This window comes from Orycteropus afer, unplaced genomic scaffold, assembly GCF_000298275.1.
Source record: "Orycteropus afer afer isolate SDZICR_OR568_19922 unplaced genomic scaffold, OryAfe1.0 scaffold00164, whole genome shotgun sequence".
NCBI lineage: Eukaryota > Metazoa > Chordata > Mammalia > Tubulidentata > Orycteropodidae > Orycteropus > Orycteropus afer.
In genome coordinates this window covers 5386454-5399184 of record NW_006921751.1, presented here as the reverse complement: position 1 = coordinate 5399184, position 12731 = coordinate 5386454, and the positions used below count along the sequence as shown (strand labels likewise).

General features: G+C 42.0%; 1 protein-coding gene across 1 annotated transcript in view; it reads left to right on the top strand.

Annotated features, from left to right (window-relative positions):
• Window positions 1–2293: 2293 nt before the first annotated feature.
• Window positions 2294–12731, top strand: part of AK5 (adenylate kinase 5) — a 483936-nt gene continuing 473498 nt past the window's right edge. The window contains exons 1-2 of the mRNA XM_007946496.2: window positions 2294–2353; window positions 9160–9346. Coding sequence (XP_007944687.1) covers window positions 2294–2353; window positions 9160–9346 — 247 coding nt within the window. The remainder of the gene's footprint in view (window positions 2354–9159; window positions 9347–12731) is intronic.

The following is a 12731-nucleotide window of genomic DNA, read 5'->3' as shown; positions in this document are numbered from 1 at the left end:
TGTAACTTGATCTTAAATAAAGTAAAGAAATGTCAGAAGCTGGGACTCTAACTGGTGTAGCATATTCTAAGGGCAGAAGTCAGTTTCCACAAAACTGAAATACTTGCCTCATCTAAGGATACATATGGTATCACAAGTGTTTGGAAAACTTCATTTACTTTACTAAACTAATGAATTCTTGAGTTCCTTTTCTTAGATAAAACAACTATAATCAAGGCTTGAATAGCAGTTGCTGTGTGACAGGAAATAGAACCAAGAAAAGGTCTGCAAACCAGACCTTGAAATGGACATTCAGACTTTTTTTTTTTTTTTAAGCAGTTGCAGTGTGGGCTCTCTCTCTCTCTCTGTCCAGACCCCAGATGCTGGTGCCTCCAGAACCTCATTTTCTCTTGTATACACGCTTCTACAGTTTTAGGCCTTACACACAATTTGAGACCACATTCTCACAAAGATGGACCATCTCACAAACAAGCAATGAAGGGACATCTTGATGAGGGAAATGAGTCACCTTGGGAGTTAGGATGAGAATTCACCTTGACAAAAATCTGTAACAGGAAGTAGCTCAGTTAGCAGTGCCTTCGTTCACCTGTCCATATTCACCCATGGTGCTCTAATGGCCCACAGTCCACTAACTACACCCTCCTGAGTTCTAATGCATATCCACCCACCCCACCTACTAAGCACTTGTCCAATTTAAGTGGTGTCCTGACCTCCATGGAGGAGCCTGGTAGGACAAAGGTTAAGCTCTGGGCTGCTAAATGAAAGGTTGGTAGTTGGAACCCACCCAGCAGCTTTGTGGGAGAGAGATCTGGTGAGTTCCTAAGCTTAGGAAACCCTATGGGGGCAGTTTTACTTGGTCACATGGGATCTCTATAGTCAAAATGACTCAATGGCAACCTAACAACAGAGCAACACCACCACCACTACATACAGCTCTCCCTTACTTTCCACTCCTCTCCATAAAGATAATTAACTAGGACTATTTATTAACCCAAGGAGCTCTGGTAGAGTAGTGCCTAAGGAACTTGATTGCTAACCAGAAGGCTGGGGGTTCAAATCCACCAGCCACTCCTGGGAAGGCAGGTTGGGCAATCTACTTCCACAGTGATATTGCCTCAGAAACCCAAGGAGGGGTCTTTGAGTCCGGTCTGACTCTATGGTGCATAATAACAACAACATTTATTAACCCAGGAGCTCTGGTAGCATAGTGCCTGAGGCACTTGACTGCTAACCAGAAGGCTGGCGATTCAAACCCACTAGCCACTCCTGGGTAGGAAGGTTGGGCAATCCACTTCCGTAGTGATACTACCTGGGAAACCCAAGGAGGGGTCGCTATGAGTCGGGGTCTGACTGATGGCACATTTATTAACCCTTTGGTTAATGAAGATTTCAGGCTCAATTCAAGGCCTTATAATGAAGTCTGTAAGGATTTGTGACCCTCACAAGGAAAAATTAGAAACCAACTAACAAAATTGCCTGAAGGAAAGAGATACTTAAGAATTAGATATTTCAAAGGGCCTGGATTCCACCTACCATGAAAGATTCAGTAAGTACCCTTAGGGGTAAACTATAAATTGTGTGACTATTGAGTTTGTTCATGGAAGCTCCTTGGGGATGCAAGAGGAGCCGTTTGTGTGTGTATGTGTGTGTGTGTGCACACACAAGATCAGAAGAAGCAAAGGGCAGCAGCTTCCGAGAGACCCTACCCTATTGCCTTGGCCACCCGGTCCAGGGTCGCTGCGTCCCAGGGGTGGCGCGCGGAGGGAAGCGTCGCACTCTAGCTGCGGTGCTGCATCAAGAGTTGTGGCTGCGAGTTCCCCGCGCGCGCCCGTGTTCCCACCTCCGCACCCTGCGCCCGCCCGCGTAGCGTGACTGGAGGCCGCAGCAGACCTGGCTCCAAGGAGCGCGGAGGGCGCGGCGCGGAGCGGAGAGGCAGGCGGGCGGGCTGCTGCCTCCAGTCTGGGGGTTCTGTCCGCCCTCCGCCCCGCCCTCAGCCCCTCCCCTGGCGCTCGGGCTGCTTAGGAGCCAGGGAAGCCGCGGCGCTGCTGCACGGAGTCCGCAGCTCGGCGCGGGGACCTGCACCGAGGCGGGGGCGGCGGGAGCGCGGAGACCTCCACCCTCGGGGAGAGGCGAAGGGAGCCCTATTTTTCGCTGAGACCGAGAAGACTGAGCGTGAGTGAGTGTGAGAGGGAGGGACTGCACGCGTTTTTAGCTACGACCCTACCAGCCCCAAACCTGGTCGCCGCAGCCCGGGAGTATCCACCTCGCGCTCCGCTGCACGCGTGGCACAGCCATGAACACTAACGATGCCAAGGAGTATCTGACCCGGAGAGAAATTCCTCAGCTTTTCGAGGTAGGGGGCTAAGGGCTGGGAGAGGGTCGTGAGACGGTCGAAGAGTCGAGGGAGGGCGCCTCTGGGATTCGGGGTGAGGAGCCGCGCCCCATCACATCTTCCCCACGCGGTGCATGAAAGTGAAGGGGCTTGCAGGCGCTCACTCGCCCGCTCCCCCAAGGGTCGGTGCCTTTTCCGCGGATTGCCAGGGACCTTGTCCGATGCCTAGGCTCAGAAGCCTGCATCTCGCCGATCAAGTTTCAGTCTTGGAGACAGGTTCTGTCTCCAAGCGCACCCCTCAAATGTGGACACCCAGAGTTGGTTGCAGACAGCGGCCAGGAGGTGCTCTCTGGGGGCGAGGGCCAGGCCAGGTGGGTACGCTGGCGTCCAGCAACGAGCAAGGACTCGAAAGTGAAGGATTTAGAGCCCTGGTCCCTTCACTCGCAGAGGCTCCGGACCTAGCAGTTAAGGGGGGAAGCGTGGACGAAAGCTACCTTCTCCAGGGTTAGCATGGAGGAAGGAGATGGAGATGCAAAAACACAAATCTCAACCCATCAAGTGCAGCGCTACCTCTCTGGTGACAGGGACCCAACGTCGCTCTGCGCTTTTGGTTAATGAACTCTTGAGCACGTTTTTCCGTCGCCTTGGAAGGGTCGTCTTTCTCCCTGCCACCCCTGAGCATCAGTCGCCTACCCTGCCCAGCCCAACTAAAGATAGGGGGTCGGGGAGGGGCGAGGCAGACGTAACGCCTGTTGCTTGGTCTGCAGCCTGCATCGCGGCATCATCTGCACTGGGGACTCAGGATAGAGGAAAATGTTGGAGGACACTTGGAGAATGTGAGAGAGAAGGCTTAATGAACTAAGAAACCTTGGGTTAGTTGTTAAGCTACAGCCTCCGTCTCGGCTCGGCGGCTCGTTAGCTTTTTCCTCCTCTCGGTATTTGAATTTTAAAACATTCCTGACTCCTACAGGCTTTTGCTTAGGTTTATTATTATTATTATTATTATTATTATTAAAAGGGGAGTGCGGGGAGCAAGCCAAGTTCTTTAGGGTGGACCTGAAAGGGAAAATCCTTTCGTTGCAAACTTGGTCCCACATCCCCAAGGATGATTTCCTAAAGGTTTTAGTTATTCTTTTTTATTTTTTTTTTTTTTTTTTTTTAAGAATGAAAAAACAACACTTGGAAAAAATTATTTTGCCCCAATTCCCCAAACTATCTTTAAAATGGTCGCCCTAATTACCGACCTTCATTTTCTCTCACCTCTGTAAGTCAAGATTCATCCAAGATCCATCTAAGCTAAGATTTCCAGGTAAACTTCCACTGAGCTTAACACTGGTATGTGAAGCACAAATCCAGCAACTCATGCATGCAAATAGTCAAGTTGTATTGGGAAAGGACAGGTCTCGGGAGTGTGCAAGATTCTTGTTAAGAATTTTTCTTTTTTATATGTATTTTCAAAAAGTAAATACAGACAAGAAGAACTGAAGATTTTTGTCACAATTATTACTACTGAGATCATTTCATTCAGGAGGGTCACCTGATTGCAAAGTACTGCTAAAGAGTACATCTCTTTTCTTTATACATATGGATACCTTTTTCTTCCTCTGTGGAAGAAAACCACAGAGAATGTTTGGTAGTTTGTTTATGAAAATCTACACTGTGTATGCACATCATTGATGGCAGGCATTTTTTGTCCGTGTGTTACGCCTTGTGTTGACTTTTCAGCATATGAATGGTATATTTTAGAATAGTGCAAACCCAGAAAAGGAAACAACCTGCTTAGGCAAAATTTAGATTATTCATTCCTGGACAATAGAAAGATGGAAGGGCCCTGCTGGTGGCCTCCAAAGGCTCTGTTCTTCCACTAAGGTGCATCTGTGCTGTGCACAGTGCAATCAGGAAGCAAAATGTGGCAACTCTCCATGTGATGAGTGTAGACAGCAAAATCAAAAGCTTTAAAATAAAATTGGATTTTCCCCCTCAAAATCACAATACTGTCAGTATACAAAGTTTAACAATTAGGTAACTATCAAATCCAAAGCATTGGCCCTCCAGTTGTAGACATTAGATTCCATTACAGATAAAGTGACCAATTGTTAAATCTACATGTTGTCAAACAACTAAATATATCTAATGGACCTTTTCTGATTTCTTCCTGATTTGAGACATCCCATCAGCTAAATAGTAAATTTCTTTCTGGTAGGTTAAAGTTTGAAACCCATTTCCATTTTTAGACTGAATGCTAAAAATAAAACATAACACTTTCCCTTGATCTTCTGGTGAGTTCTTTAGATAACCTGTTTTATCTGTTGATTTTGCACTAGTGTACTTTACAGCAGAAATTTGGCAATTAATTTGAATATGGTGCAAAGCCAAATTAGATTATTCAAAACCTCGAAGGGCTAACTCCACACATAGGTAATGTCTGCAGATTCTCTTCCATCCCTGATAGTGGCTACCTGTTAAAGGACAGAATTTAAATGAGGCACTAGAACCCATCCCTCTTCTTTTTAAAACCAATGACCTTGGCAGTCAGTTTTGTTTTGGGAGCCTTAAAAAAAAACCACTACCATCCAATCAATTCCAGTTATAGATTCTAACTGTATAGAGTAGAACTGCCTTACAAGGTTTCCAAGGCTGTAAAACTTCCTGCAAGCAGACTGCCTCATCGTTCTTCCATGGAGTGTCTGGTGGATTCGAACCACAGACCTTTGGGTTAGCACTCAAATGCTTTAACCACTGAAGCACCAGAGCTCCCTTTGGGAGACCAGAAGTGTATAGTTTCCAGTCAACAAGTATTCATGGCATGTGTTCACTAATTTAGGGTTCATAGGTAGCCCAGATGGTTTGTACTCAACTATTAAGTTAAATGTTGGTCATTTGAACCAACTGTGGAAGAAACACTTGGTGATCTGCTTCCATTAAGATTGCATCCAAGAACACTCTATGGAGTGTAGTTCTACTCTGTAACTCATGGTGTTGCCATGAGTTGGAGTAGACTCGATGACAGTGGCTTTGGTTTTTTTGGTTGTTCACTATTTTAGGCAATGTTGTTGTAGTTGTGTGACAATAAATTGATTTCTCCTTGTAACAACCCTATAAGACAAAGCAGAATTGCCCCTATAGGGTTTCTTAGGTTGCAGTCTTTATGGGAAGTCACCAGGTTTTTCTCCCCTGGAGCTGTTGACATGTTTGAACCACTGACCTTTCAGTTAATAGCCTGGCTCTTAACCATTACGCCACCATAGCTCCTTATTTTAGGCAATAACCAAAAAATAAACAAAAACAAAGAACCCCATACCCATTACCCTTAAGTGGCACTCCAAAACTCAAAACCAAACTCACTGCCATTGAGTTGGTTCCAACTGATAGCAACCCCCATTGGGTTTCTAAGGCTGTAAATCTTTATGAAAGCAGACTGCCTCATCTTTCTGCTGTGGAGCAGCTAGTGGGTTCAAACCACCAACCTTTTGGTGAGCAGTCAAATGCCTCAACCACTATACCACCAGAGCTCCTCTTAAGTTGCACTAGTAGGCCTAAAAGAGAAATGAAACCCCTGATCTTTCTTCTCAAGTGGTTTATACTATAGTCATATTATGTATTAACCAAAAAAACCCCAAACCCACTGGCATCAAGTCAATTATAGCTCATAGAAACCCTATAGAACAGAGTAGAACTACCCCATAGGGTTTCCAAGGCTGTAATCTTTATAGGAACAGATTGCCACATCTTTCTCTTGCAGAGCAGCTGGTAGGTTAGAAATGCCAATCTTTTGGTGAAAAGCTGAGAGCTTTAACCACTGTGCAACCAGGGCTCCTTAGATTATGTATGGATGTTAGGGATTGAATTGTGTCCCCCCAAAATATGCGTTGTAAATCCTAACTCTATGCCTATAGTTTTAATCCCATTTGGGAATGGGTTACCTTTTTTATGTTAATGAGGCAGGTTTAATACAGGGTGTGTTCCTAGTGCCTCAGGCATTTGACTGCTAACCAGAAGGTTGGCAGTTCAAACCCACCAGCCACTCCTCGGAAAGAAGACTGGGCAATCTACTTGCATAGAGATACTGCCTCAGAAACCCAAGGAGGGGTCACTATGAATTGAATCACCTAGATGGCAGTGAGGTTGGTTTTTTGGTTTGTCTTACAAGATATAAAAAGAGCTGATTAGGACAAGCAGAAATGCGAGAAAATGGATGCCATGAAGATCACCAAGAAGCCAAGGAATAAGGACCTTCCTCAAGAGCAGACAGAGGGAGAAATCCTTCCCTTAGAGCTGGCACCTGGAACTCAGACTTTATAGCCTCCTAAGCTGTGAAAGGAGCTCTGGTAGCATAGTGGCTAAAGCACTTGACTGCTAACCAGAAGGCTGGCGGTTCAAACCCACCAGCCACTCCTCGGAAGGAAGGTTGGGCAATCCTACTTCCGTAGTGATACTGCCTCGGAAACCCAAGGAGGGGTCGCTATGAGTCGGGTCCGACTCGATGGCACATAACAACAACAAGAAGCTGTAAAAAATAAATTTCTATTTGTTAAAGCCACCCACTTGTGGTATTTCTGTTATAGCAGCACTAGAGAACTAAGACAATGGAACACAGAGAAGTGGCATTTTCTTTTATCCCATGTCATATTCTGACAGGATGTAGAGGGGGGAATATATGGGTTTTGAGATCAGGAACATCTGAGCTGGAATCTTGAACCTAGCACTTTTTTAGTTGATTAACTTTGAGCAAGTCACTAACATTTTTGAGCAATGATTTCTGGATCTTAAAAATGGGAGTTATAATGCCACAAAGTACTGAAAGTGCATTAGAGAAGATGATACATATGAAGTGCTTAGTAGAGGTCTTGACACAGAGTAAGTACTGCCTCAATATTCGTGATATCATTATAGAAAGAATGTGAATGTAGGGCTGTGTCTGTGTGTATAGCCCAGAATTTGACACAGAAATTAGATGCAGATGCTTAGGTTAGTTACTCCCACTCTCTCCATTGATCTTTTCTGACAGAGTCACACACTCTAACTCATACTATTTAGGATTTCAGAAAACAGATGCACCTAGTAAGGATTGCCTACCAGGTCTAGCAAATCATGCAGGAATAATTTGAAAATAAAATATTTAGGGAAGATAATCTTTATAGAGTGTGTTTTGTCCATTAATAATCTACATATGTGATACTCATTCTCTGTTTTTTTACATGAAATACCCTAAAGGAAATTATTTGGCATACCTGTCTATTTCCCATGAGTCAGCATTTCCAAACTTGTGGCATTTTTTAAAATTAGGACATGCAACATATTGAACACTGTTGTTGTTGTTGTTATGTGCCGTCAAGTTGGACCTGACTCATAGTGAGCCCTCCTTGGGTTTCCAAGGCAGTATCACTACGGAAGTAGATTGCTCCATCTTCATTCCGAGGAGTGGCTGGTGGATTTGAACCACCAACCTTCTGGTTAGCAGTCAAGTGCCTTAGGCACTACGCTACTAGAGCTCATAACAAGATCATACATTTTTTTTTTTTTTTTGCTATTTAATCTCAATGGATATTATGGTCACTAATTACATAGGAAATAGCACTTTGTTCATGATTTTTTTTTCTCCTAATCAGAAAACAGTTCAGTATACTCCTACTGTGTGTCAAAGAAAGTTTCAGGTGCTAGGGATTGAAAGATAAAGAAAACCCACTCTGTGCTATTGAAGAGTTTATAGTTTAGAAGAGGAAACTTGACACAGAAAGCAAATTGTTTCAGAAAAAATGACAATTATGACATTTTATGCTGAGTATCATGGGAACACAGAGGAGGGATCCAACCTGGGGCCTTAGAAGAAATTTCTAATGAGCACTTAACCATGTACCAGGCACTGATACAGTGAAACCTGTTAGAGCCAGAACTTGATGGGACTGCCTTGATTTTCTGGATCTTGCAAGTTTTCCACCTTGAATACGGTGCAGTCTTCCCACTTTTTTTTTTTTCTCTCTAACCAGAAGGCTGGCGGTTCAGATCCACCAGCCACTCCTCGGAAGGAAGATTGGGCAGTCTATTTCCGTAGTAATACCGCCTCAGAAACTCAAGGAGGGGTCACTGTGAGTTGGATCTAACTTGAGTAGTGAGTTTGAGAGTTGAGTAGTAGAAAATATTTGAGTTTTCTTTCTCTGACAGGCTTCCACCTTACACAGCTCTGATTTTTGCAATTTTACTGTAAATGTACTATACAAACGTTAACAATTTTAATCCTACAAAAACCTTATAAGGTATTTTTTTATTATCCCCATTTTACAGATGAAGAAACTGGGGCTTGGACATTTTAAGAGTGAGTAAGGGTGAGATAAATAATGACTAGGGGCATTTTTACATGCTGTCTGTCATCTAACTTTGATATGTGCATTTTAAATTATATAATTGCCTGAATGTTTAAAAGGCCCCAAACTGAATAACGTGTTCATGCTATGTTTTTCCAAACCATGCAGTCCCCTCCCACTTAGTCACCTATGTGTGCTATGTGAGTTATATGCATGTGTATGTTATTTACATGGTGCATTAAATGCAAAAAATACTGTAATTGATCAAGAATTTGAGGAGTTATCTTACTTACTCAGTTTCAAATCTGATTGTTTATTAAAATGCAGATGAGACGAATACAAAAACTCCAAAACCAAACTCACTGCCATTAAGTTGGTTCTGACTCATAGTCACCCTTTCCTTGAGTTTCTGAGGCGGTATCTTTAAGAAGAACATACACAACTCAGATTCAAAGATGGGACATAACACTCTTAAAGTGGTTCTAAAACATATTTTACTTGGGCATATTTGTGGTTGTATTTCAGAGCCTTTTGAATGGACTGATGTGTTCTAAGCCTGAAGACCCAGTAGAGTACTTGGAAAGTTGTTTACAGAAAGTCAAGGAACTAGGCGGCTGTGACAAGGTGAAATGGGATACATTTGTCAGCCAGGAAAAGAAGACCTTACCTCCACTTAATGGAGGACAGTCACGAAGATCCTTTCTAAGAAATGGTAATGTATATGTGGAACAATAAACAGTTTTATAATTATAGCAGTTTTCTTTAAAATATGCCATATATTATGGATATATTGTGATTTAATTAATTGGGTTTCTAAATGCCTAGAAGGATATATGGCCCTGGAGCATGATCAGTCTCTCTTTGCTACTAGTTCTATTCACCTCTACGATAAGCCAAACAAAATTACATACTACTGTCCAGCAATTCGCCAAAGACTTAATGACATTTTATGTTACTGACGTCATTATTTTGCAAAATGAATTACATTACCAAACTATGAATTTTTCTAAAAATTGCAAATATGACCTTTCCAAATAAATGAATATAATACAGATAAAATTGGTAGTTATTACATAATAATTCAAACAATTTCATTAGTTGGAAAGAGATTTGCCTTATTGATAAACCAAAAGTGAAAAACCAAACTCATTGCCATCGACTCGATTCCAACTGATAGCTACCTCTTTTGGGTTTCTAAGGCGGTAAATCTTTATAGAAGAAGATTGCCCAGTCTTCTTTCTGTGGAGTGGCTGGTGGGTTTGAACTGCCAACCTTCTGGTTAGCAGTCAAATGCCTTAGGCACTAAGCCACAAGTGCTCCTTTGCCTTATTGATAAGTTTCAAGATTCATACTTCATAGTAATGCATCTGCATACATGCATGCAAAGTTCGTACTAGCTAATTCAGTAAGCACTTATTAAGCAGTTGTTGAATGTAATACATTAGATTAGGCATTTGGGAGCTACAGAAGAACAGAAGACATACATTTGTTTAACTTTTAGGAGTTTGGAACAAAGAACTGGTATTTGTTAGAGTCATTGTTTTCTGATTTCTTTCTGAAATGTATGTTTATTAAAATTAGTGGTTCAACATGAGCTAACAGTTTGGGGCCTTTTAAACAATTCAGGCAATTATATAATTTTAAATTCACATATCAAAGTTAGATGACAGACAGCATGTAAAAATGCCCCTAGTCATTTGGGAGCTCTGGTAGCATAGTGGCTAAAAGCACTTGACTGCTAACCAGAAGTCTAGCGGTTCAAACCCACCAGCCACTCCTCAAGGTTGGGCAATCCTACTTCCGTAGTGATACTGCCTCAGAAACCCAAGGAGGGGTCGCTATGAGTCGGGGCTGACTCGACGGCAAACAACAACAACAGTCATTATTTATCTCAACCTTACTCACTCTTAAAATGTCCAAGGCCCAGTTTCTCATCTGTAAGATGGGGATGATAAAAAATACTTTATAAGGTTTTTGTAGGATTAAAAATGTTAGTATAGTACATTTATAGTAAAACTTGCAAAAGTCAGAGCTGTGTAAGGTGGAAGCCTATCAGAGAAAGAAAACTCAAATATTTTCTACTACTCAACTCTCAAACTTACTGCTGTCAAGTTAGATCCAACTCACAGTGACCCCTCCTTGAGTTTCTGAGGCGGTATTACTATGGAAATAGACTGCCCAATCTTCCTTCCAAGGAGTGGCTGGTGGGTCTGAACCGCCAGCCTTCTGGTTAGAGAGAAATAAAAAAGTGGGAAGACTGCACTGAATTCAAGGTGGAAAACTTGCAAGATCCAGAAAATCAAGGCAGTCCCATCAAGTTCTTCTTCCTTCAATACCATCAGTTTTTGAACATACGCCACCTCCTGAAATAGATGAACATCAACCAATTCTTTTTGGTACAGTGACTCTGTGTATTCCTTCCATCTTCTTTTGATGTTTCTTGCATCATTCAATATTTAGCTCATAGAATTTTTCAATATTGCAACTTGAGGCTTGAATTTTTTCCCCAGTTCTTTCAGCTTGAGAAATGCTGAGCGTGTTCTTCTCTTTTGGTTTCCTAACTCCAGGCCTTTGCACATTTCATTATAATAATTGACTTTGTCTTCTCGAGCTGCTCTTTGAAATCTTGTGTTCAGCTCTTTTATCTTTTCATTTCTTGCAATTGCTTTAGCTACTCTCCATTCAAGGACAAGTTTCAGAGTATCTTCTGACATCCCTTTTAGTCTTTTCTTCCTTTCCTGTCTTTTTAATAACCTTTTGCTTTCTTCATGGGTAATGTTCTTGATGTCATACTACAGTTCCCTGGTTTTTGGTCATTGATGTTCATTGCTTCAAATCTGTTTTTTAGATGGTCTCTAAATTCAGGAGGGATATAATCAAGGTCATATTTTGGCTCTTGTGGACTTCTTTAAATTGTCTTCAACTTCAAGTTGAACTTGCATATGAGCAGTTGATGGTCTGTTCCACAATCAGCTCCTGGCCTTGTTTTGGTTGAAGATACTGAGCTTCTCCATTGCCTCTTTCCAAAGATGTAGTTGATCTGATGCCCGTGTACTCCATCTGGAGAAGTCCACGTGTATAGCCACCACTTATGTTGAAAAAATGTATTTGCAATGAATAAGTTCTTGGTCTTACGAAATTCTATCACGCCATCTTCAGTGCTATTTCTATCACCAAGGCCATGTTTTCCAACTACTGGTAATTCTTTTTTGTTTCCAACTTTTGCATTCTAATCACCAGTGATCATCAACACGTCTTGAGTGCATGTTTGGTCAATTTCAGACTGCAGAAGTTGGAAAAATCTTCAGTTTCCTCATCTTTGGCTTTGGTGGTTGATGGGTAAATTTGAATAATAGTAGTATTAACAGGTCTTCCTTGTAGGCATACAGATATTATCCTATCACTCAAAGCATTGTACTTCAGGATAGATCTTGAGACATTCTTTTTGGCAATGAAGCATGCCATTCCTCTTCAATTTGTAATTCCCAGCATAGTAGGTCATATGGCTGTCTGATTCAAAATGGCCAAAACCAGTCCATTTTTGACAACTTTCAATTTTTCTAGATTTATCCTTTTTATATTCCATGTTCCAATTATCAATGGATGTTTGCAGTTGTTTCTTTCCATTTTGAATGTGCCACATCAGCAAATGGAGGTCCTTAAAGCTTTTTTCCATCCACATCATTAAGGTCAGCTGTACTATGATGAGTCAGCTCTTCCCCAGTCATATTTTGAGTGCCTTCTGACCTGAGGGGGCTCATCTTCTGGCACTATATCAGAAAATGTTTCAGGGCTGTTAATAAAGTTTTCCAGTACTATATATATATATCAGACAGTGTTTCACTGTTATTCATAAGGTTTTCAATGGCCAGTTCTTTGAGAAGTGAAATATAATAGTATGTGCAAAATAGAAACAAGTCCAACCAAAAGTCAGTAAATTAATTCTTTTCTCATGGCCACTGATCAGATTTTCAAAACCATCCTCAAAAATTGTACCATGACATCAAGCTCAATTGGCATAACATACTATACAAAACATTGTTCCACCTCCTACTTTGGTGAGTAGCAACTGGGATCTTAAAAGCTAGCAAGCTGCC